Below are 27,217 nucleotides of genomic sequence, written 5' to 3'. Positions count from 1 at the left end.
AAAAAGTCCATTATTCCAATTATTCAGGGAAGACCCTTGGCTCAGAGCTTGATTCTTCACCTCCTTCCCTGTCAACTTTATTTCTCTCCGTACCTTTTTAATATTCAGCTTTTGGGTTAGCTGTAATAAAAATAATTGACCCGAATGGCCTCCATACATGCAGTAGAAAATAACACTCAAACATTTAATGAGGTATGTACCATGGAGGCTTGTTATAGATGCCTACAAATGTTTACCTTTTGGGTTATGATGAACAGACCGAGTATTTCTGTTACAGTGTTCACCTGACAGCTGGCCCCATTTCATACGCTCGCTGAAAGGCCGATGCATGGATTTATCCACTCTTGTTATGTGTTGCTGGTGTATCTATATGCCTACGGAGCTGGAGATTCTGGCACCATTAAGTTACCTCAGCTTTATTAGAGCATGTCACCTCTGTGACAATCGACAGTTACTGCTGCCGGAGGGCTGCGCCTGGCTGGTCTGCTCACAACGCTAACGGGAGCTAGCGAGATAAGCAGTACACTGCAATCAGGCGTTTGTGTATCACTGCACAGACTTCAGGGTGATTCAGCTGGCTTGTTTCTCCCACTGTCTGGCTCCATTCTCTGCTCTCACTGGTGTTTTGGCAACACGGATCACCTGCTGTGTGTGTGGTTCCTGGTTTCAGAACACCAATTATAATTAAATATCCAATTACACCTTAGCACTGAGCCTAATTCCTTAGCATATATAACGTTTGGTACTTCACACCCAAGACTTTAAATGAACTCTATTCAAAATGACCACATTACAGTTTATAACTGTGTAATAGTACACATGGCTAAAGTTCCCCCAAGCAGAAGAAAGCATCCATGTGTATTAAAGTGCAGCCTGGGGGCTCAGAGTAGGTGTTCCCAAGCCTGTGATGTCCATGGACCAGTTTTCATTGTACAAAAAAATTCTTTCACTCATAAAACAGCAGGGCACGGTGCCGGCGGATTGACTGGCGATTTCATAAGTTTAACTGTTCACATTTTTTCAGATGCAAACGTGAGGGACATAGAAAGTTGAAAAACATGTAGGTTATTTTTGGAAATTAACCTACCGCTCCGTACAACCCCCAGCACGGTGGGATACTGGGCATGGACTGGTACCAGCCTGTAGCCCGGGATTTGGGTATGCCTAGCACAGAACCCCAAATGTCATTTTACAAAGATGGTACAGTATCATGTGCCATAGAGCCTGACATCTGAAGTACTTATTTGCTTGCTACACTACCCCAGAAATAAACAGCAAATTTACTGGATATATAAACAATATCGATTACTACTAAATGAAACTGTAGCCAGTTATATAGGAATTTGAGATATTTGAGCCATATCATGTATGATCAAATCAGTTTGAGTACTGAATTTAAAAGATAAAAGACATTGACTGGTTCTTAAACTGATAAAAGCTATTTTAACGATATCCTTCTTTGTTGTAGAATAAGACTCCAAGGTCATATGTCTGTTACAAGACCCTTTGATAAGCACAGTGGATTTTGATTTGATGCAAAGACCCTTTAGGTTGACATGATGATGCATGGAATCTTTAAACATAGAAAGATGCAGACTGATGGTTAATTAGGGGAGGGGGGAATCTGCCTGCTCCAGTGTACTTACTGCACCTCCGACTATGCTGGGAAATGAATGTATATCCTTTTTGGGCCTTGGACCTGCAGCCTTCACAAAGACCACTACACTGTATAGGGAGTCCCCGGGTTAAGACTTACGCCCGACTTACGGACAGCTTGTACTTATGAACGTACTACCTTAACGCTTATTAGATTCAAAATTTGACTTAAATGCAATGATTTGTAATGATGAATGCACATACTACTTTATGATGCTCACGAAAACATTCGCGGTTTTAGCCATTCGTTGGCACAAGGTCCAGTACAGTATTGTAAGTATTTACTTTTATTAATACTGAATAATAATTAGTATCATGTGCTGTATTAGTATTTTTCTGACTTAAAGACAGACTTAGGCAACGGATCTCGTTCGTGACCTGGCGGCTTCCTGCACCTCCTTTTAGAGAACTATAGAAAATAAACACATGGGGGAAAAGGGTAACAAACAAACAAAATTGACACACACTACAGCGGGGGCATGGAGCACAATCCAACAGTGGAAGAGAGGGAATTCAGTATCCAGACAGGCAAACCCTCTGCACGGCCAGGCCATCATGTTTGCTCATTGTCTTCAAGCTGTAGACAAAAAATGGGTAATTTACAGCCCTGCGGATTGCAGAGACCACGAGCCAAGACGAGAATGCACGGCTCAAAGGACAGCCATAGTGCCTGGAATCACATCGAGTACACATCTGCCAAGTAAATTTCCATCGGCCAATGGTTTTAAAAGGCTGACCAGCAGGCATTTGCCGTTCAAATACGGCAAAGTGTTTTCTTATTTTGACGTGAATCAACCATTTGGTCATGGAAATATGTTATGAAATTGAGCATTAGCTGTAAAAATAGTTCAATAGGAGAACTATGGAGGGTTTTACTGCAGTTTCACTCAAATCAGCCAGACTCACATAAGTTGCTACCAAAGACAGCAGAACCCCAGGAAGATGCCGATTGATAGGAGTGCTGATACTCAAATTACAATGTGAAAGAAAGATGGCTTCAGTAACAGAGAACAGAGAACACCTTATCGAGGTCCGATGAATATCAGCTCCAGAAAAGCAGCTGCCTCGGCAGCAGGGACTCAATCAATCAGGGGGACGGCTACAGAGCACAATAGGGTGCATCCCTGACAGGCCTTTATGCAGAGTGATGCAGAGCAGCCAGCTGTCCAACGACTGACTTCAGAACGCGAAGCACATCACAGGACTGTAACAGGCGTCAGCTAGCCTGCAGAGAAGCCAAGGAGGACATTTAATGAAGCCCTGTGTGTTTTGCATGTCTACATGCGGGCAAGATGCACAATCAAGTCTCATTTGCTTTCATAACTTGGAAATGTTCCAAAATATTGGATCCATATGGATAACAAAGCAAACAAATTTTGGGCAAATAAACATGTATATAAATTACATAATGCTCTGATGGCCCTACCATAACCATAATCATAACCATAAAACTGGTAACACTTTCTATGAATGCATTGTCTATAAGAATGTATGATCACAGCCATAACACACTAAAATGCATTCATAAAGCATCATAGACATGGCTATAAATATTTATTATCATGACACATTATAGCCATGTGTATTATGGCATACATTTTGAATGCTTTATGAAGGTCTTATCTATAATGCACTATACATACCTTCATAATGCAATACAAAGCATCCTTAATGCTTATACTGACCATTTTAATGCATTATGAATGTCTCCCCCTAAATGGGTTTCAACAAGTTAAATTTAAGACTTTTTAAGATCTTTTTAAGACCATTATGATTGTAATTTAAGGCCTATTTCACATCCATATTGGCAAAAAAGTATGAAGGATGTGAAGGACGATCAGAGTCCCAGAATTCCTTGTAAAGTAAATTAATTTATTGACGTTCAAAATGAACATTCACCTTTTGTTTTTTTTTATGAGAGGGGACGCCACATTAGCCCACACACGACATCACCACACACTACCTGGGTGTGCTCCAATAAAATTTTTACCGGGCTACACATTTTGCAGTGAATCGTTAGGATGTATGAGAATCTGAAAGCATGAGTGTCACACCAAATGGGTGAGAGTTGGCAACCCTGCTGTACATAACCTGTAATAGGAAAAATTCATTAAAAAATATATAGCCTTTTGTGGGTACTCACTGGCTTACAGTCTGTACTCACTGGCTTACAGTCTGTACTCAGCTGGCATGCGATTTTCAACTTATAAACTGTTCTGTAATTTTTAAACTTTTTCAGACCGTGGTAAACTGCAGATAACAAACTGTTGATACCACTTTAAGGTTGACTAAATAACCCAATCAATTTTCAAGACCTGTTAAAATTGCATTTAAGACATTTTAAGGCTTAAAATTCAGATTATTGGATTTTAGACTTCTTAAGTACCCGTGGAAAAAGGCTTCTCTATCTTTGTTTCTATGTATGTGCGTTTCATCCATCGCTGCTTTTATTTTAGTGTTTTTTAATGTAATATTTTGGCTTAGCTTTTGGGGGGGACATTCCATGCACCAGAACCTGTGAATAATTTACAGTGGTGTAGTTCCAGTGGACCGCACACATGCTAACCACATGTTGTCTATTTCGGGTGCCCATTTGTATGTGCTCGCTGCTCCATTGCAGGTCGGCAGCTGAAGTTACGGACGGCTCTCAGTATTTTGTCTTGCTCATGATCACAGACGGGGTGATCTCCGACATGGTGCAGACCAAGGAAGCCGTGGTCAATGTGAGTATCGCCGCCGTCACCTGCACGGGGTGACCTGAAATTTAAATGCGAAAAACGAGCTGCATCCTTGGAGTCATTTCTCATCCAGTTCCAAAGTATCCTTCAGTGCAGCCTTTGCTGTTTTGGTTGTGTGCCCCGTTCTCTCCGCAGGCTGCCAGCCTACCTATGTCTATCATCATTGTGGGGGTGGGACCAGCTGAATTTGATGGTGAGTAATTCCCCCAGAAGCAAAAGAAGTACTTTCATTTCTCATTGTGCTTCTTCAAATTCCCGTCATTGGCATGTGGACCTTTTTATATTACACTTACCTACTGCGAAGCGCTGAAGCTTAACGTCCAAGGCTGTTCTTTCAAACTCTGCACCACTCCGGCGCAGCACGACCCAGGCATCATCTGCTGGGAAATCTTGTACTTGATTAGGCATTATGGGACATTTTTCTGTGAAGAATTGTAGTGGTCGCTGGCAGGGGTGTTGCTAGACATAAAGCTCTACTGGGGCACGGCCCCCCCACCCCCCATTACCTGGACGTGTAACATTAAGCTGAACGTGAGATTTTAGTGGGGCACAGCACATAAATACTGGGGCACGTACCCCAGTAAGAGGTGTCTAGGGCACCCATGTTATATACTATATAGTATAGTATAAAGATATAAGGTTTCATTATCCTACTATAAACCAGGGGTGATGCTAGACATAAAGCTTGGCTTGACCATAGAGCTGAGAAGCCATAACTCAAGATTGCGTGTATTTTTCTCTGGGTCCTGTGTGTGTGTGTGCGTGTGTGTGTGTGTGTGTGTGGGTTTACCTATCCTTATGGGGACACAATGTCCCCATAACGTGATAAATATCAGTTTTTTTCCCCTTATGGGGACCGGTTTCCTGGTCCCCATAAGGGAAAACTCTATTTTATAAAAATCGGTGACTGCTATGAAAAAACTAAAAATGCAAAAACTCTTGTATTTTGTTAGGTTACTTACTGTATGGTTATGGTTAGGGCAGGGTAGGGGTTAAGGTTGTCATAGTTAGCGTTAGCATTTTTCCCATTGAAATGAATGAGCGGTCCCCATAAGGATATGTTTACCCTACATGTGTGTGTGCGTGTGTGTGTGTGTGTGTATGTGTTTCTTCTGCAAATTGCTGCCAATATGCAAAATGCTCTTTAATTACCTGCATAAGTGCTCTACAACCTTCTGTAGTAGTAGTAGTAGTTTTCTTTTGTTCTTCAATTACCATATCTGTCAGTTTTGTTTATGCTACATCAGCAATAACATAGATCCCTTGGCCGTACAAACATCACCACTCTGAAGGCATATGGGCACCTGTTTCATACATTCTGCGGATTCACTCTTTCTTCTTTTTAAGTTCCCATCGCTTACCTCCTCGTTCTTCATTTCGCAGTGTATTAGTTGACTTTCTCCAGTTTAATGTGTCACCATGGCCTTTGTCCCAGTGCTTCGAGTGGAGCAGACAGTGTGTAATAAAACAATGTGGAGTATATGAGACAGATATAGATATTTTTAGTTGAGGTCCCACCGGGTTGATCATATATATTCCTGAGTGTAGACATGCTGTGACCGATTACATTAAATGGCTGAAGACTGTGAAACACAAACATATATATGTGCTGGACAGGAGGAAGGGGAATTGTTGGTTCATAATCCTGCTAATGTAGTTTTTATATTCTTTTTTCTCCGAATAGTTGTTGCACAAATATCATTTTTGTTATATTCCTTGAATCTCTTTTCTGCTTTATGGCACTTTACCTTTTAATCTACAGTACATGGAAAAACCACGTTGTCCAAACGTCGCAGCTGTCATTTTCCCGTCCAACGCCAACATTGCCCGTCTGAGCACCCGTGGGCGTGTCAGTCTTAAAATGAGGCGGAGTCAGGTGTTTGCTAGCATGAGCCCGTCGCAGCTGTCATTTTCCCGTCCAACGCCAACATTGGCCGTCTGAGCACCCGTGGGCGTGTCAGTCTTAAAATGAGGCGGAGTCAGGTGTTTGCTAGCATGAGCCTGTCACAGTTGTCATTTTCCCGTCCAACGCCCACATTGGCCATCTGAGCGCCTGTGGGCGTGTCAGTCTTAAAATGAGGCAGAGTCTTTGTGGGCGCATTGCTGTCTTGAGGCATCGGAAAGTGATCGCGCTTTTGACCAACAAAATCCGGGTCTAAAGTCAATGGCGCAGTATTTCACTGTTATTTTGAGGCCGCGTTAACGAGAATGAACTAATTGCTGTAATGATGAATGAGATTGCCTAATTATTACAGTGGGACCCCGTAGCATGTCACGCTCCAGACAGAGCCATGACTAATTAGGAGACTTAGTGCAACTCTTTTTAGACCATGTGCCTGGTCCTGTGACTCTTTTTTCCACCTTTAAACTAGCAAAAGTGGGTTGGCCACCCCCTAAAAGAACTTGTGCCATGTGTTTCAGACCGTGTACTTTAGCTAATTAAAATAGGACTTAAACAAAGCATTTTCACCACTGAACTCCAAGTTAAAAGGCGCTCCATAAATGAAGTATGCATGTCAGAATGTGTGTACAATTTATTGTGGGACACAGAATGGGCGCCTTTAAGTCAATTATGAGGGGTAGGTTTTAGAAGAGGGACTTATTAACCCCCCACCCAGCAGCAGATGTGTGTGTGAGATGCCATCTCGACCGGGTCGGTCTCTATCCCCCGTAGCCATCTGCCGACATGCAGCACCGCGCCCCCCCCCTCCCCAAGAGGCCCCCGTCGTTAGTGCCTGCAGCTTCACAGTTGGCCTCAAATGCTAAACGGCATCAAACAAAAAGCATCAAAACAATAAGCTGCCTTTGTAAAGCAGAGCTGGGGGTGCAGAGGTGGCCCCTCATGGAGGCTAACATAATGCTCTCCCTCCGCAGCCATGGAGGAGCTGGATGGGGATGAGGTGAGAGTGTCCTCCAGGGGGCGCTTCGCAGAGAGGGACATCGTCCAGGTGCGGCACTCGCCGGAGTCCTTCCTGTTGCTCCTCATACCCCATCATCTTCAGTGTGCCTCACAGCGAAATATTGTCAAACTGAACAAAGAAAATGTTTTTTTTATTTCTATAAAAATGAGCTGACTTTCGTTATTTAGCATGCTGTACTTATTTGTGATTAAAGCTTGAAATTGACTGTGGGGAAGCTAAAAAAAAAAAATCTGTGAGCTTCTGGTTTCTATGCAACAAAAGAAAATAACTTGAATGGCCCCTTTAGTGATTAATTAGTGCCAAGTTCAGTTTGATGCCTTGTCTGCCTTTGAAGTTCTTCCCAGGGTACAGCTATGATAAGTCAGTGTGGTTAATGTCATTGATTGCTGTTGATTGGTACCCCCCCCCCCTTAAATTTCTAAGTGAATGACAAGCCCTCTCATACCAGATCCCTAAGCCACTTATACCTGATGCAATTTGCTGTCCTGCAGTTTGTGCCCTTCCGGGACTACATCGACCGGGCGGGGAATCAGGTGCTGAGCATGGCCCGCCTGGCCAAGGACGTGCTGGCCGAGATCCCCGAGCAGCTGCTGTCCTATATGAAGTCACAGGGTATCGAACCCCGGCCTGCCCTGGACGGCATGCCCACACTGCACATGCACATCTAAGGGCGACCACCCCAGGTCCTCCAAAAACTTTTCTCCTTTACATGCACACGCACACACACACACACATACACACACATCTGCATATGCTGTCTCAGTGGAGAGTGACTGGAGAAGATTTGATACGTATTTCTCAAAGTTCTAAGCAGACGGTAGACACGTGAACAGCCAGTCCCTATCCATCGCAAACGCCGCCGCAGCTCCACATCTCCATCGGTTTCGGCTGCCTCTCTCTCAGCAGCGTGGTGTAGCTGCACAGTCTGATGCCAGTCAAAGGCAGCTAGAGCTTCATTTCCACCTTCTTCCACATCCAAGAAGGGAGTCCGCTGAAGATTCCTGTTACATGTTTCTCAGATGACAGCCAGGCAAAGCCAGACCCCGACAGATCACCTGAGGATGATACTTGCGCCGTCCTTCATCCTGTAATTTAGTCTTGTGCTTTAATGTAAGACTTTGAAAGAAGAAAACGGTCCTGGAAGATAAGCTGCTCGTTTGTCTGCCCGCCGTGACAGTCAAAAAAAAGTTGAAGTTCTATTTATGTATAAATTATGTAAGAGTTTGAGGGATGAAGATGAAAACTGTGAGGTTACCTGTTTGTAGATGCCCACACAGCATAGCGAATGTCAGGTGCACTGATCTCCTGCCACAAGTGAAATGCCAGGACATCCTGGGGTGCTCAGTGGGGAGGGGGGCATCGGACGCCAGTCTGTCTGACTGTGTGTCAGTAGGGGGGAGTTGGTGGGGGGGGGAGCAGGCGGCATGCCAGGTTTTCGGCAGAAGATGAGGCCCTGTCCATAACTCCTGCTGCCACTTTGAGAAGTAGGACGTGCTCAGGGGGCGACCGTCTGCTCCTTAAACATTTATGAGGAAGCGTTACACTACCGTGGCATCGAACACTTTGCTTCTGATTTGTTTTGACATAACCGACATGAAATTTATGCTGTTTGAGGCAGGAATATGACTTTTAAACAGTGACTGGCTTTTGCATATGTGGAAAGGTAAATTTAAGAAAAGACTGTTGTAATGGAAATGAACCTGTACCAGGAAGTGGAAACCAGGCTTTTAATGTGGTACGATAAAAATGGAAACTGTCTGAGAGACCAAAAATAGATGCGAATGTCTTCAGGCATTTAAATTTTTTTTTTTTTTTCCACAGATTTCTCTGTTGCATTTTCTGGTCATCACAAGCTGTGTGGGTTTTCCCCAGACAGTATGTAACTTATGGTGTAGGAAGTCTACCGTCTAACGCAGCCCACTCTAAGCACCATCACAATTACACCTCCAGTTACACCCTCATCCGACGGCTTTCAGATTCTCATATCTGAAGATCCCTTATCAGTGTGCAAATATTTACCTGTCCCCACCGCATAAAATAGCGACCGCAGAAAGCGAGCCACAGGCCTCAGCTTGGCTCTGAATAATTCATCACACAGATCATACTGGTGAATTCGGTGGGTCCTCTTTTCTCTCATGGGCACAGATTCCTTCAGAATAGCAAAACACGACAACAGCAATGCACAGCGAAGAGCCCTAATTCCAGGGACCAGTCAGGGACAGCAGACGCTGAACAAGGCAGTGTTAAGATCGCTCCTGTGCCTCAGGGTCTAACCAAGCACCAAAAAGAACAAGACTTAGAATTTGGAGACTGTCCTAGAAAACGAAAAAGCTGATTTTTTAAAGTAACCTTGATAACACATATAATAAGTTCTTATATATAGTTCTGTGGCCAAACAGGACAAAGAAAAACAGAGCCACAACTTTGGTACAGTACTACATCAGATTCTCAATGCACACTGTGTTTATTCATCTACTGCTAAGAGACTAATGGAGAGAAATTTATTATAGAACAGCCTTATGCATGTCACAGGCCAATGACACTGTTACCACTTACAGAGCACATGACAGATGCTATATTTATTACTGTATTATTTAGTGAAATATTTCAGCATTGGGAACAAGCAATGCATTAGTAATTTTTAAAATGTAGGCATTGTTCTTAGTAGGCTATTAATTCAGATGCGCTTTCACATCTTTACATTTTTTCATACAACTTCTCACTAACTATTGTTATTGGGCACCCATTCCCCCTCCCCCCCCCCACCCAAAAAAAAAACAACTACTCTTTAATTTGTCTTTATTTAACAGGCTGAAATTGGAGAAGTGAGGAACCCACAAATTACAAAGGGGGACTGTCCCATTTGATGAAATGCTGCCAACAAACATGTCAGAAAATACACAACAGACCTAAATATATGGTTGTTAATAATAGTCTGTCTCGCCCGCCTCACATTGACATTTTGTTCAGAGCGTCACCTCTATGTGTGGCCTTAAGTCCCATAGCCTGGCAGATTCAAGGTCTCGTGGGTTAAAGGGTCAAACTAGTGACAGCAGGTAGCCTGGTGAATGACAGGCGTGACTCGTGCGCTTCAGCGACAGGTGGCAGCTGATTGTACTTAGCAGTGAAAATCACCGCGAGCACAAGTGGCCTTACTATCAGTTGTCATTGACATGCGTTTTGGGTGTAATGTGTGCGCGTGAACACACGTTTGTGTTTGTTCCTTCTACTGCCTAACTTAGTCATTTACGGTTAGATAGTTGCATGCCTGAAACAGCTAATACTGATACCAATACTTTCCATTTTCATTCAGTACCAACAAAATGAGTGCAACATATTAAATGATTGTGTATTGTACAAAGCTAATGCCAGTCGTACAGATTTAATAATGATTCGTTTTCGTTTTATTTTTTGTACGCTAACAGGAACTGCCAAAATGTAGAAAGTAAAGTTTATGTAGTTTGTATTATTGATTTTGTTGAAAAAGTGTAGACGACAGTTTTATGTATACATATAGTGTATTTATTAACAAGCTGTCTTAACATTACAGTTGTACAGTAGAGCTAGATTTGCTGTAATGTGAATGCTGTAAAAATGATGTCTCACCTAACTCAAAAACCAAACACAAATATTTCAAATGGAAGGGTAAGTTGTTAAAAGTTTACGTTTTATATATTTTCCGATGAAGCATGAATGTATATTTAGATATTCATCAGTTGTTTATTTTAATTGCTTCTCCTCTGTGCATGGTCAAGGACAAACATGTTTAAAATGTTTCTCTTTCAATGTCTGAAGTCTGTATTCGTTCTTGGTAAATGCGCAAAATGCGTGCTACATATGCAGTATTTATTTTGTGCAAATTTGATATGCCTCTTAAAATAACCTTTGGTACATTTTGATTTGTGGTTAAGTAGAAAGAAATGTATGCAATAATACTGTTCAAAATCTGTTTACCTTTGCTTAGCTTTTAGGGGGGGGGGGGTCTCTTAAGGTGACACTCATTGTATTGCATGAACAAGGACACCAAAAAAGGACACCACTGATAATCCATGCTACTGCTATTTTAGATTCGGTAAACCTATTTCATCAGAGGTATGACACTTAAAGAACATATTTCACTTCCAGAAAGCATTTCAGTCCATATGCAAGGTTTTATTGTGCTTGTTGAGTTTATAAGCACTTGTGACCTTTAGTGAACTCTGAAATATATGTAACTGCATGTATGGCACAACATACGCGTCAAACTGGACCATTCAGGCCCGTATATTTCAATTCCCTGTCATGTCTGCCTCCTGATAGCATATCTTACTGGATTTATTTGGTTCAGAAATTTAAAGTATGTTGATACTTAGTAGGCAGTCCATGTAAATGTTCACAATAAAGCATAAGGCACTGATAATTTCTCCTTAATCTGTGTTGAGCACAGATATACAATATGGTAAGCCAGTTAACAAATTAATGATGCCCATGAAACCAACTGGGAGCACTGAACTTGAATTTGGCTTCACCCGTTAATTATTTCTAATTAAGGTAATACTTACATCTGTACATGGATGAATTCTGACATGTGAACTTTACATCTGAAGAATATATTGATGTGTGTAAAATGTAGCCCAAGTCGTGTCATTGTAACACATATATCAAGGAAACTCTTCAGGATTCTGTTTCAGGCACAATGTATAATGTATGTCCTGAATAAGTGCCTGTCTCAATTAACACTAATAAGCAGGTGAATCCACTTCTCAAGAAACACCTTAATTGCTTAGAGATTGTCCCTTCAAAAAGATGGTTAGAGAACAGCAGGTGCAGCTGAATTGATGTTTATATTAAGTTATATTAAATCTTCTAAATGAAATGTCCCTTTAGAAGACTTTGGAGGAAAGCAGTCCAATGCCTGTGCTATTGACTTCCAAGCTGCACAGCTCACTTTGCCGCATCAGCTGTAATGAATCGAGACACGCATTTCATTTCCTCTTCCTCTGGGAGCCTTTTTCAGATTGTGCAATGTGTGTCATAATATTCTCTTGGATCTTCTCTTCAAACAGAGAAAGTGAAAACAAACAGTTTCAGAAAAAAAAGCGAAATGCTGAATACCATTGACCAAATATAATAGTATCTCTTAATCCATTTCATCCAGTGACACATTTGTGCCATTTTCTGTGATGTGTTTGTCTTTTTCATGAGATTTACATCTATTGTGATAAAGATAAAGAATTTGCCTGTAATTACATTCCAGTTGTTTACAGCTACTGATTTTCAACTTTGCTGTATGTGAACATATCGGATATCATTAAAGCACTTTAAACTCTCATGAGTTTTCAATTCATTTTTTGTGATTCCTCTAGTGAATTTTTGACAGCTTGCTTGAAATATATCAGAGATATTAATTCACACAATCAATATGCTGTCAGTCAAAAATGCTGGTGTCAGGTGTCCAATGCATTGACCCAGTTTCACGAGAAAATTAAATTAGAAAATCAGAATCATTGAGGCCACTGAGGTTTATATTATGATTGCAAAAGGAAGACTTGCCATTATGATCATTAATTAACATTTGATGATCACAAAATATTTTCTATAAGATGCATACCTGATTTTTTTTCTTCAGCGTTTGGCATTGAAGCCCAGAAAGAGGAGAAAAAAAGAGATAAATCCAGATGCCCTATCTCCCCTGCTCCAGAGTGCCCGACCTTTTAGCAGATATAGCTTCTGTGAAGTGAAAACTGACTTTTCAGGCAGAGAAACAACCATGAAAATGGAAGGAACAAAGTGGTGGAAGAAGGTTTTCCTGGAGAAAAGGGGTCTGGACACACACTGACAGAGAACGACAGTGACGGTAGAGGGTAACAGACTGACTGAAACATGCCTGACAATGATATTCCCCTCAAACCAGGTTTTTTTGTTGGAAAATAACAGAGCTATATCTCAAGTTGAAGGTATTCCTTTGTGTTCCCTCATTATGAGCATGAATTTCAATTACATTTCAGTGCTTGTTTCATCTCCCCACCTTCTGACAACCACTTTGGTGTGATTATATATTTTTTTGCATTCATGACTCATAGCTCACACGGGGTTCCACGTTAAGGGCCTGCCCCTACATATTGCTTTCCTGAACTGTAATTTAAATGAGTAGCAGAGCGCATTCATTGTGCTCCATATGGAGAGAATTTCATTTGATAAAATGAAAGGAAGAGCACATCTGTTTATAGGAACTTCAAAAAAGTTCCCTTGGAGCACAGCTGCCCACCTCCCTGCCTAAATCACAGACTAGATGGGCAAAACCAAACATCTCAAAAACTATGAATGGTTCTGTGTAGAAATGTAATTATTTTAGGTAAAAGTAATGGATAAAAAACGCTGATACACTCTGTGGGGAGTCTCCATTCATTTCTATGGACATAACCTTAACCATAATAATGATGACCTTAACCCCTACCCAGCCCTAACCTTAACCATAAAAAACAAATAAAATACAAGGTTTATGGCATTTTTTTTTACAATCACAGATTTCTATACAATTGAGTTTCCCCCACCAAAATAACATTTGGTCCCCACAATGTAATGTATACATGACCCCCCCCCCCCTTACACACACACACACACACAAACACACACACACACAATCACTTACTTCCAGGCTGTAACACCACTCTATTGCAAGACATTCATACACTTACAGTCAACTGAAAATTGTGCATGAGTACAAAGAAATCAAAATCAAACCGAATGCTGCAGGCATTTGATGCTGGGGAGTGTTTTTGGATAAGAAGTGTAATTGAGTGTACAGATTCAAATGTGTTACAAGCAATGCTATGCCCATTTTTCTTGGGAAGTCAAAGGCCTATACTGCCATCTGGTGGTAAGACACAATATTTTTTTTAAATACAGCTGTATCATTAAGTTTCCCCTTGTGGGGACCGAAAAAATGGTCCCCATAACGCCAAAATAACAGGTTTTTGTCACATTGTGGGGACATTTGGTGGGAACAAAGGGCATGTGGCTTCTTCTGTTTATCATTATTATCTGTTAACTCATCGACTTTCTTAATAGAAGATATTTATAGTTCTAACTGAGAAGTGAAATATAATTTCATTATGAAATTCTAAATCGTTTGACAAAAAACCGTTTCCTCACATAAACAAAAAACTAAATAAAATAAAAGCCATTTTAAACAGAAATAAACAAAACAAAAACAAAACAAATTTAGGGTCGCAAATGACACAAAATATTGAATGTACATTACAATGTTTACTGAGAATTACACAGGTTTCATAGAGTGGTGTATACTGACCTATGTATTGCTTGGTTTTTTTTACCAATAGGTTAATCTAGTGGTCATTCGAAACCTTTAGAAACGAAAGACTTTTCTACACAATTGCCTGGAAAGCTTCAGTGCTCCAAGAAGCTTCATCTGACCATCACTAAGACTCTATTATTTTTTCAATTTATCTACTTAAACGTTTCCCAAGAATATAACATGTAGCTAGACAACGGGAGAGCTAAACGGCTAGTTCATGATTACTTTAGCATGTGTCTGTAACCACAAACTTTTAACCTACAAACTACAATCTACAGCTGTGTCGCGAATATATGACGTACTATAGAAGCGACGGAAGTTCGTGATTCCGGAAATTTTACGATCTGCGGTGTGGATTGGCTGTATGTTGGATGTTCCCACTAGAACAAATACTGCATGCTTGAAACTACTCTGCATTATTCGGTTAAAAACTTTGGCGCTTAATGATTACAACGCAGCTAAACGATTTTTGGAAAAATATAAAAGCTACAATTTGCTGTCTATACCGTTGCAAAAAAGACGCGGCCTTCGTTGATATTAACTTAAGAATCTTTTGCGTTCTTCTGCTTGTACAGTAAATAAGCTCCACATATTGATTTTTCAGTAACAGCTGTTTAACTAAACATGCCAGAATGCCTTCGTGTTCTGCGTATCGGTGTAGAAACCGTTCAGAAGATGCCAAGAAGAAAGGCCTCACATTTCACAGGTGAAGTTGTTTAAATCAACACGTGAAGCTTTGCTTCCTCTCCTCCATTGTCCCCCGGTTTTTATTCATCGTTATTTTACTTTGTTGACTTAGATCCCAAACTTGCAAGTCAGTGACATCACAAGGGTTGGGCAGTTCTTGGTAAAATATAACCTCAGTGTTTTCCGCGTTGAATTGAGATCGCGATTTTCTCACACGATTGTCGAGCAATATATTTCTTTCTTAATTATCGTTATTGTTATCATTATTTATTATTATCTATGAAGACTGAACAACCAATATGATCATTACTGAAATGGGACAGTCACATCAACTTTGCACAGCATAAAGGTCACATTACTGTTTTTTTGCAAATAATTTGTAATAAATGCTAGACGTATACTTACACCTCGTCTGCTCTTTATTTTAAAACCTTCAAATAATTGTTTACCTTGGGGAAATGCAACTCTTGCAAAAGTGCTAGCCTTTGACTGTTGGAAACGATGTGAATTTACAACTACGTGCTGTCCAACATTTGAATACCCATGCTGTTTTTGGCTAAAGGTTTCCAGCAAGTGACCCCAAAAGGCTACGGCAGTGGGTTATAAATATGAAGTGGGATAAGTGGATGCCATCGAAACGGTCACTTCTGTGCTCCAGTCACTTCCAGGAGGACTGCTTTGACAGAAGTGGGCTAACAGTGCGTCTCACACCTTCGGCTGTGCCAACTATATTCTCCTTCCCTGCTCATCTACAAAAGGTACTTATTCAAATGTTCATGGCAAGTTAGGAGCATACAGTATATTGGCTATTTTTTAATCTTTATTGCAATAAAATACACAATTTTTAAGCAATTACATGTCTTTTAGAATATATGCCGCATAAAGGTTTAGATTCAGATTCTTTATATACATATATATTTTTTTTTTGTTATTTCAGAAATCTCTTGGTCGAAAGCCCCCAAAGAGACCAGTAATTACAGCAACACCAACAATGTCTCTTAAAAGCCCATCCATAGCTACTGTTAGTGGAAATACAGTGCCTACTCTTTTCAGAAAAATGGTTGTGAATGAGCACAATTATGCAGTTCTGGAGTCATCTCGGCAATTAAAGCAAAAACTGGATATTTTGAATGAGCAGCTGGACATTTATCAAAAAAAGCTGAGCAATGAACGGAAAGAGTCAGCCCGCCTGAAGAAGAAGGCGTGCCACTTAGCTTCCGTTGTGGCCAGCCTTAGGAAACGGAGAAAACAAAGAATTCTTCATCAGACAGCTACAGCTGATTGACCTGCATCACCATTCTGTTTAAAGTGATTGAATTGATGAAGCCGATAAATATTTGCATGCAAAAAGTGGCAAGGATCACAAGGAGTAAACATCTGATTTATTTTTGCTTTGGACACAATATCAGTGATGTCTCGTCCTGATGTGAGTACTGTTGGCCATATCTCCTGTGCCTCTTCTCTGGCAGTACGCTACATTGTGGTGGCTTTCTTCATGCTACACTCTTAAGGAACCATCACAGTCACCAGCCAGAATATCATTCCGTTTATGCAAAACAGGATTTTTATGCACTCTGAAACTTCCGTGGAAGAGACTAGAGTAAGTTCAACAACGTGAGAGACTGTGGAAAATTTTCTGCTGTCCTGCTGTCGGATCCTTCACAAATTGTGAAATAGTGACGAGCAAAGTGTCCAGCACCACTTTCGTGGTGATGACTTCTCTTAATGCCCCTACTTTGGCCCAGTTGGAGTAGAACTGTGCGTAAACTGTGCATGGTGGCAAGGATCTGGGAGTCTTTGCGAGAGGCGTCTCCAGCGAGGCCTTGTCGTGTTCTGCTGCCTGCGATGAAGGCAGAGTGAACCCCAAGGTGGTTGAATCCTAGATCCTCCTCACCCATGTAGCACAGCAGAGGTTCTCATTGGGTCTTTTGCAAGGTGATGCCTGGTGACTGAGCATCATAGCCGCTTTTGACCTCAGCAAACTGCAGGAAATATGGTTTCATCCTCAAGCTTTTCTGCTATTAGCAGTGGGACATCCTTTCCCAGGTAAGAGTAAGTGTCTTCAGCCTAGTATACTTATATACTGGGCGTTACTTAATCAGATTGCTTCAGTAAAACACCTAGTTTGGTGAAAATGGGTGCAAATATAGTAATATTGTGTGAATTATATTAAATTAAAAATTTGTTAATTGACCAAATAATTCTGCACCAAATGATCATGTTTTAGTAATTTGTAATAGTATTTAAACAGCAGGTGGTGCTAATCTTACAGCGGACACTGCAGAGGGCAAATGTTTTAGTGCCTAGTGAGTATGAGAGGCTCTGTAGACTAAAATTCATAGTTCTTACATACATTACCAAACTCTTGTTCAAACGTTGCCAAACTCAGACACATTCTTCTCACACTGTTAAACTTGCAGGTGTGAGATGTTTAGTGTTGGAGTTTGGTAGTGTGCATGAGATTTTGATTGAAACGGAAGCCATTTGAATCTTGATTGGCTTAGAGCCTTTTCATTAAAATTCACTGCTTATAACACTCTTAGGAATGTTGTCGGTGCAAAAACCCTCCCCTACTTTACAAATGTGGGTATTTACGGAAAGCCAGAATGTCTCAGTATGTAGCCCATCTGCTTGAATCACAGCTTGAACTCTGGCTGGCTTCAGTCCTTCAGAAGTTTCTACAGAGTTTGGGAATTCACCTGATTGCAGCACTCCATGAGTAATTAAGAGTATCACCTGGTTATTACTTTTGTGGGAGTGTTTAATGGGGTGTAGTTTAAGGCTCTAGATGGCAGGAAAGGCCTGTTAAGCTCGCTGATGGCGCTCTTAAAATTGTTTGGAATATTTCGCTTCATGAAGTCGGAATCATATATTATCCCATTAAGGTTATTACGTAATATTAATGGGCTGTTATACAAACCTGTGATACTAACTGCTTGCCATAAGAAGAGGTCTTCAGCACTATTCTTCAGCTTATGAGAAAGTGCACATTTAAGGGGAATGGCTCTAGGCCTTTAGGGCATTCCGGGTGACCATTCTGGGTGACTATTCCGGCTGGCTTCTGTTTCCATCAAACTATGACACTTAATATCAAACCTTTCACATACAATATGAAACACTCTTGCACATGCCATTTTTATTGTGTGTGTGTGTGTGTGTGTGTAAGACAGTTTGATTGTGTGTGTGTGAAATATGAATTTTGGGCCATAGAGACTCATAATGGGGACGTAACCAAGTTTGTCTGCTGTCTTGCAGGAACCTCCCCCGACGGCAGCATCCTGTTAGACATCTTACTGTTCGGAGCCTGTGTCAGTAGCCAGAAGGGCCTGGAGTGAGCGGAGCACCTGATATTTTTCAAAAGAAACATTTTCTTAACTTTTTGTATGTACCTATGAGTGTTTAACCTGCAGAGAAAAAAACACACTGCTTGTTCTCTATGTTACTCTGGTATTGTTGAAACCTGAAATATTATAGTTTGTTGAATGTTGTGACGTGTCGCCAGAAGTGTTCCTGTGATACTTCTATACCTTTCTTTGAAAACTGCAGACCCCACTGTGAGAACTTTGGGAATTCTGTAGCTCCTAAGGAAATGACTAATAAAATCTCAGCTCATTTGGTTACATATCCGATAAATGTTTTACTTGATTTATAATTTATTACAATAATTTATTTAGCCAGTGCTTTTATCCAAGAAAACCGGGTCAGCCAGTCGCTGAAGCAGTTGAAGTTGAGGACCTTGGTCAAGGTCCCAACTATGGCATCAACTCTGCCGACGACGAGATTTGAACCAATGACCTCCTGATCTCAAACATAGCATCCTAAAGAACTAAACTATAAACCACCCATTTGGATGAGTTTATTTTTTAGGTTAAAGTCTAGATGTTCTAAAATATTTGTGGATAATGCACTTGTTTTATACACCGATGAGCACAAATGCTGCCACCATCTGTAACTTATCTCATTCAAATAGCTCATTATGTGGTCTGGAATATATTTGATGGTAAGCTAACATTTGGTGCTTATAGTTGACATGCTGAATGCAGAAGAAATTGAGAGCAATAGAAACCTGGATTACTTACATAAGGGGCCTGACAATGGAGATAAAGCATCTCGGAAATGGCTTGTGGGCTGCTCATGGTCATGGTAAGGACCTACCAACGGTGCTCCTTGGAGGGAATAACCATGGCTGTTGGGCAGCCAAGACTCATTGATGTGAGAGAGTCCTTCATGCTATGCTCAGAGCTGCCTTTCGTTTCATTCATTGTTTCACTTTTGTTTGTTGGTTTGTTTGACAGGGATAATGCAAAGTGATAACATTTCTGTAAATATGCCTAATCTTTAGTTCCTTCATGAAGGTTTTTCTTACTAAATTTAAATGAGTTCAATTTCAAGTTATTGTTTTTTTTTTAGTAGGAAAGAGGCAGGTAAAAGAGTGAGAAGCCTAGCCCTTGTTTTTCTGGGTTTGCAGTAAGTTCATGTCTAACCTGAACAGTTCTTCCTGAAATACAACATTTACTCTACAGTGGATGACAAACCAAATTAGGACATTGAGGCATAATTCAGTTAAAATATCAGTTCCTGCACAGTGCTTAATTTCAGCAAGATTTTAATTTATTATTAAGTACTATTTTTACAGTTTAAGTGAGATCTTGAAATGATCCAGTATCCATGAAAGTACACCAATCATTGCAGCTTTCAAATACCACGTTGCTAACTTTGGTCACCTAGCTGGCACGAGATTTTCAATTTGAGACAAGTCTGCACACTCATTTACATGTATGTAACAGTTTTATTACCTTGCAATTAGCCTGTAGGGTTTGCAAACTACCAGTGCCTTTGATTCAGCTAATTTTAGGCATATAGTGGAATAATATACTGTATCAATCAATCAATTTGCCGTGAGATTTCTTGTATGAGCGTGAGAGTGTCACGCCAAATGGGTAAGAGTTGCAACCCCGAAAATATGGAGAGAGAAAAAATCTGCTGTAGGCTGGAGTGCAGCAAGTACTTACTACTCATTTATTGTTCCTCTAACCTGTTCTGTACTTGTAATGAGTACTGTTGTTAGATTCTTTGGTAACTGCTTTGCAACAGCATAGTGACCCTGGATATGATGCCAGTATGTCACAGAGCAGGTACACAATGTACTTTCAGTTTACTCTGAAACATCAAGCCGCATATCTTTGGATTGCAAGTGGAAACTCACAAACAGAGGGGAGGTGAGACTCAATTAGGAAACATTGCTATTCCCTATACAGAAGCAATAATGTTATTAATTATTAATGTAGTATAAAGTAGTGTGTGCGGCATGGCCTATTTAAAATGGAATCTGCAAAGAAAAACTGCGTATCAAGTTGTACTCCTGCACAAGTTAAAAAACAATTCTGCAATTGGTCTGTCTCTGCAGACATTTATCTCAACGCAATAAAGCAAAAAGTATATGACTGATCTTGTTCAAACGGTGAAACCCATTGTGGCAAAATGGAACTTTATCAAGTTAAGTGCGCTATGCTGGGTGAAATGCTCAAATGACCCATTATTTTCATACAGTAAGTTTACATTTTTTTTTACTTTTAAATAATGTGCATGATTTATGTAGGGTCCTGGAATCCCCTCACAGTGGAAATGAATGCCTGCTTTGTAGTGCGTGTGTAAAACCCTTTTGATGCCTTTTTAATAAAAAAGAAGATCATGCAGTTAGATGGAACTGGCTGTGCTAAAGTGACATCCCAGTATCCCAGGACCTTCAGCTTGATGAGCACAATATGATCGATCGCTTCCTGCTCCCAGCTCCTACTCTGGGCTCCTACAACTGTTGCCTAATGATGTAATTGTGAAATGTTTAGTTGTACTGTGGTAATTCTTGCCCTCCCAAGTCTGTATGAAATGTAACAGAAATTGAATTTGAGTATTATCTATGTATCATCCGCCTCTTTTATCTGTCTCATACATCCACAGTATTTTTCAGGTTTTAACCATCTTAGACTACAGTACTGATAAACATTTGATTTATGTTTTTCGACATAAACCAGCATTCATTGCACTCTTGCCATATCTACCAACCCACCTTGCAAACACATATCCGGCACAGAGGGGCCTGTCTGCCTAGAGGGTACCCCAGGAAATACCTGGGATGGCTTGCCAGTCCATCATGGGGCACAAGCTTACCATTTTCCAGTGAACAGAAGGAACTAAAATCCTTTATGGCCATTTAAATTTATGCTCTAGCCCATACACTGTAAATGATTTCAGTTTCCCTTGGGAAACCATTCTTCCATAGCGATACCCGACTTGGTGCTGTTCCTGATGTCCTCACCAACACCCTCTCTGGTGAGAAACAGGGAGTGTGAGGAGAGAAGGGCCTTCAGCTCCAGATCCTCCTCATCTCTTTTCTCCCTTTGCCTTGATGCAGTGTGGTTGCCCAGATCTGGGAAGGTCTTCCTATAGGATGTGCTGTTTGCTCTTTGCTTCGCATTGTGATCTGTGCTGAGACACAAATTATGCAGCTTCATAGAAAAAAAGAAACACAGTAAACACATGTATAGACAGTTACAGTTAGAAGCAAAAATATTTGGACAGTGAGGTTAAATGGGTTATTTTTGTTTTATATTCATATAATGTGTGTTCCCAGCCCAGACATCAACATAAGGATGAAGTATAGAAAGTCAGCTTTTATTTCTAGGCAATGTTTCCTATCCGATATTAACCTTATGTAAAGTATGTCATTTGCTGTGTCTATTCCTCCAATTTTGGCAGAGCATAAGTATTTGAACAAGAGATTGACAGGTGCTTCTGATTGCTCTGGTGTTCTATGTGCCCTTAATTCTGAACAGATAAGAGCTGTGAATGTGTCGGGTTGGTTGTAGTCACTGGGAATTTGAATATGAGGTTTGATGTAAAGCTTATAAATGAGATTAAATCAAGAAGATTAAAGAATATGCCACACAGAACCACAGCAGAATAACTAAGTCTGAGAATGAGTGCTGTGGGGGTGTAAGCGATATGTGACGATCAGGCCATGTCAGGAAGGTCCAAAAAGAACATCCAAAGAAATCAACCGAGCGCAGGGGTGAACTTGTCAGCTGTCACCATTCACAAAAATTCAAGAAAAGAAATGCTGAAACTGCACTGCAAGATCTATCAGCACCAATATCAGACCAACTGTAGATGGTAGCAGCAGAATGAATTCTGAAGTTTCGGTAACACTGTACATTAACTGCACCTTCATAATTCCTTCATAATGCATTTGTGGAACATTCATGAGCAGCATGTAAGTATACCTTAACATCCTAACATAACTTAACAGCTGTAATATGCATTAATAAACATGATATGATAATATACATTATAACTGTATAATCATACAATGTTTGCACAGGTTATACACAAGTTTCGTTCAGCATCAATGAACTGTCTGTCTGTCTATCCTAAAGTGGTCCTTGTTATGTGAAGTTTAGACAGATATAAGAGGAGGAATACTGCTCTGTATTCTATATTTAAACCTCTTGTGTCAACACTATTAATATTAGAATGAAAAGTACCTATGGTCTTCATACAAAATAGATATTTCCATCTATTTGAGCTCTGTTATATTTTATATTGGATCTTCAACTCATTCCAATTACGTTACATGGTTTTTAGGGTCCCTGACCCTCTTCTTGCTGTCTTAAGTGTCTTGTTGACGTAAACGTGCATATCCTCTGCTCTTTGTACCCTGTCCTTTATGCTTTATTTTGTAATCTGTTGGCCCAGAACTGCAGGTCTGCCCTCAGTTGCTGACCTCCAAAAGCCACTTGAGGACAGGATTCAGTAGCAGCAGTTCATGTGTTTCACATTTTTAACTCCCTCCAAGTTCCCTGGCCGGGGCTCCTCCACTGCAATAGAGAGCATGTGGCAACCAGGTTAGCCCAGTCGTGTGATATCAGTGAACTTCACCACGTATTTCAAAATAGAAATTGAGGAATGATTGAGGGAGGGGGCTGGAACCTCTCCAAATGTTCCTTAACTCTTCCAACACTGGTCCTAGTACAGGTCAGTGCCCCAAGTCAACAGCAGCGGGTGACACCGCATCTGCACAGGGACAGACATCAGACTCCACATAACCAGGTTATTGGCTTCTAAGATTAATAGCCCTCCTTCTGTGCTCAAAGATCCCGAGCTCATTTTTCAGGCTTTCAAAATTCACTTTCATATCTTGCATTAAATAACATACAGGAGTGTCCATTTTCCCTACCTCTCTATTGGACATGAGTTTTATAAATCTCCAACTATGTTTTTGAAGGTAGGACTAGATTTGAGAGAAAGAAAGAAAAATAAAACAATATGTATGTAGATATGTATTTTAAACATCCTGTGTCATTTTTCAAATAGTACAGATAATGTTAATAACAAATAGCAATGATTAGTCTTTCACTGTACGTGTGTGAGAGAAGGAGATTTCCTTATGTGATTTTGTTTATCAATGTTGTGACCTTGCATTGTGTAGATATTTTTGTTTCTGCTTTGCTGTCTGGTGTCCTCCTTTAAAAACCGTAAAAGGAAAAAACAGTCAAGAAACAGACATGTTTAGTCTTCTGTAATTCCCACTGTGAGAATACAGTAAAATAAACAAAATACACTGTTATGGAAGCAGAACCCAGCACCAAAATTATGGATTACAGATGTTACAGATTTCACAGTTTGCAATTATATTAAATGTAAAAGGGCTGATTACTTAATTAATCATTTTCAATAATTTGAACTGCAGCATCTTGAGACCTTACAAACAAAAAGTTGTCTGAAGGATTTTCGATCACAGTCATTGTTCCAATGCCACAGACCAAGTAATTTCTTGGGTATGGCCTGCTTGAACATAATGAGCTATTTCTCATCAATGGAACATCCACTTCTCACCAACTCTATGGTTAGCATGACCTTCCAAGATGACTCCAAATTTCCTAAAAATCGTCCGATTGGGCACCATAACTGAAAATAGCTTATAACTGGGAAACCATTGGACATAAAAAGATGACATTTTGTATGCATAGTCATGGCCAGATGTGCCAACAAATCCTATAATAAAAGTTAATCTGCTCATCAAACATGGCCGACAACAGGCAATCAAATTTCAGCAGGCTATAATTATCCTTGTATATAACTGAGAATCATGAGATTTGGTGTAATGGTGCAATATTCCTTCCGCTACTCAGGCCAGAAAAAAGACACAGGTTGGGCTTATGGTGGTGCTGTACTGCCCAAAGTCCGTAGGGCCTTATACAGTAATGTAGATATTATAAAACATAGTTCCTAATGTTTCAGTTGTTAGTGCCTATTGATTGTTAACGGCCCACTCCTGTTCCTCGTCTAGCCCTTGTTATCTGTGGATATATATACACTATATGGGCAAAAGTATTGGGACACCTGGGCATTACACCTACAGGAACTTTTATGACATCCCCTCCCCCCCCATTCTAAATCCATAGGCACCAATATGGAGTTGGTCCCCCCTTTGCAGCTAGGATAGCTGCCGCTCTTCTGGAATAGCTTCCCACAAGTTTCTGTGTCTGTGGGAAGTTTTGCCCATTCATCCAGAAGAGCATTTGTGAGGTCAGGCACTGATGTTGGACATGAAGGCCTGGCTCGTAATCTCTGTTCGATGGGGTTGAGGTCAGGGCTATGTACAGCCCAGTTCTTCCACACCAAATTTACCCAACAATGATTTTTGGACCTTGCTTTGTGCACTGAGGCACAGTCATACTGGAACAGAAAAGGGCCAAACTGTTCCCACGAAGTTGGAAGCATAGAATTGTCCAAAATGTCTTGGTTTGCTGAAGCATTAAGAATTCTCTTCACTGGACCTAAGGGGCCTAGCCCAACGCCTGAAAAACAACCCCATACCATTATCCCTCCTCCACCAAACTTTTCAGTTGGTACAGTGTAGTCAGGCAGGTAACGTTCTCCTGGCATCCACCAAACCAAGACTTGTCCATCAGACTTCCAGACAGAGAAGCATGATTCGTCACTCCACAGAACATGTTTCCACTGCTCCAGAGTCCAGTGGCAGTGTGCTTTACACCACTCCATCTGACACCTGGCATTGCACTTGGTGATGTGAGGCTTGCATGCAGCTGCTCAGCCATGGAAGCCCTTATCTAGTAAGGAAGAAGTTTCACGAATTGACTTATTGCAAAGGTGGCATCCTATGACAGCACCACGCTTGAATTCACTGAGCTCTTTAGAAAGACCCATTCTTTCACAAGTGTTTGTAAACCCGACTGCATGGCGAGGTGCTTGATTCCACTACAAATCCAGACCAAGATTTGTTTCAACCAACCAGTTGAGTATAAAGAGTCACATTCACAGAGTACTCAACTGGTTGGTTGAAACAAAACCTTGGTCTGGATTTGTAGTGAAAACTCTCTGAAACTGAAATCTCCACCTCTGTTGATTTATACCCCTGTAGCAATGGGTCTAAATGAAACATCTGAATTCAATGTTGAAGAGGTGTGTCCCAATACTCTTGTCTATGTAGTGTAGTGTATGTGCCATCCCTTTCCCTGCTCCCCTGTGGTCATTGGGTGTTACCTGTAGATGTTGTAGTGTGTTTGTCTGTGTAAACTCCTTCTTGGTTCATCAGATGGCCTTGCGTTCCCCTGCTTATCACAGCCCTAGTTAGCTCCAGTGTTGTCTATCTGATTTTGTTTCAACCACTCATGGTCTCTTTAGTTGTATCTGTTTGATGTTTGTTGTTACTAATAAAGTTTCTGTGCCTAAACCACAAATTGGATCATCATTGCCTCATGCCTTGTCGTGACAGTAGAAGAATGAGACGATAACTTTCATTCTTCCTTGTGTTTCCTGTAAGTTCTCATTAGACGCAGCTACTATGGTGACGTCTCTGTCCTGCAGGAAACTATCAGCAGGGGACCAATTTACAGAGGCTTTATGGTCACCAGGACAAACACACGTGAAACGAACTCTCCAGCTTCTTTCCCCAACTTTATTACCAACAGACTCCACATCAAAAGCCCTATAAATCACAATTAGCATCAACACAGCTATGAAGGACTCTCACAAGGAAAAAGTTTATAGTAACTTAATATCATCATGCACACTGATGGGAAAATACGTTCTTAAATATGGAGTTCAAAACGACCTGCCTGCCATCCTTCAAATGAAAATAACACTACAACTAAAACTGTGAATACTGTACAGACATGTTTAAGAATATTGGAACGGCTGATTCAGGAAAAGGCAAAATGGATATGAGTGATCAGTGTACTGTATTAATTAAAACCATATGAATGAATGCTCAGAATCACTAGAGATGTGAAAATAATATTCACTGGGGCTGCTGCTATAACTGAATGACACATTGTCCACTCGTTTCCATGCAGTTTAGATATTTTGGATGAAGGGAGGATAACTCCATTGCTTACATATTGAGGTAACCATTTTGTTAAAGACTCACTCAGACCCCCACTTCATCACAATCTTCAAATCTTGCTGCAAACATGTTCACTTTATCTGGTGGTCAAAGGAAAATTTATATTTCTTATTACTTGATATAATTACGTGATTAAACACTATTTTGGAATGACTATATTTCCCATATTTATAAGTGGTTATGCAATAATGTTTAACATGTTATAGCATTTTTACAGTTTACCTTCGCTTAGGAATAATAATTCAGTTGTGTTAATCTGTTTCCTTATGCCTCAAGCACAAATTGAAGGTCATCAAAATGTTTGAAATTACAAAGCACTGCTAAATAGGTTCAGGCTAGTAAAAGCTGCGTTTCAAACAAATCTATACCCACAAACACAAAAACAAAGTGCAATCAAGAAACACACTCTTTCCCATCCCCTAATACACATCTGTACTGTCTTAAGTAGTATTTCAAATCTCCTACACTGTACATTTGACATAAATCATGTTTG

At 40.5% G+C, this 27,217-nt stretch overlaps 1 protein-coding gene and 1 long non-coding RNA gene across 2 annotated transcripts in view; both read left to right on the top strand.

Annotated features, from left to right (window-relative positions):
- The window catches only part of LOC111840337 (copine-9-like), a 79,381-nt gene extending 66,755 nt beyond the window's left edge, over positions 1-12,626 (top strand). Inside the window, exons 18-21 of the mRNA XM_072713806.1 lie at positions 4,277-4,379; positions 4,530-4,587; positions 7,269-7,342; positions 7,807-12,626. Coding sequence (XP_072569907.1) covers positions 4,277-4,379; positions 4,530-4,587; positions 7,269-7,342; positions 7,807-7,983 — 412 coding nt within the window. The 3' untranslated portion in view covers positions 7,984-12,626. The remainder of the gene's footprint in view (positions 1-4,276; positions 4,380-4,529; positions 4,588-7,268; positions 7,343-7,806) is intronic.
- Positions 12,627-14,947: 2,321 nt separating this feature from the next.
- Positions 14,948-18,921, top strand: LOC111840317 (uncharacterized). The gene is made up of 4 exons (XR_002837385.2): positions 14,948-15,318; positions 15,862-16,057; positions 16,237-17,345; positions 18,555-18,921. It is a non-coding gene; the product is annotated as an uncharacterized lncRNA (long non-coding RNA).
- Positions 18,922-27,217: the final 8,296 nt, after the last annotated feature.

The sequence above is a fragment of the Paramormyrops kingsleyae genome, chromosome 6 (assembly GCF_048594095.1).
Source record: "Paramormyrops kingsleyae isolate MSU_618 chromosome 6, PKINGS_0.4, whole genome shotgun sequence".
In the NCBI taxonomy this organism is placed as follows: Eukaryota; Metazoa; Chordata; class Actinopteri; order Osteoglossiformes; family Mormyridae; genus Paramormyrops; species Paramormyrops kingsleyae.
This window is presented reverse-complemented; position numbering and strand designations above follow the sequence as displayed.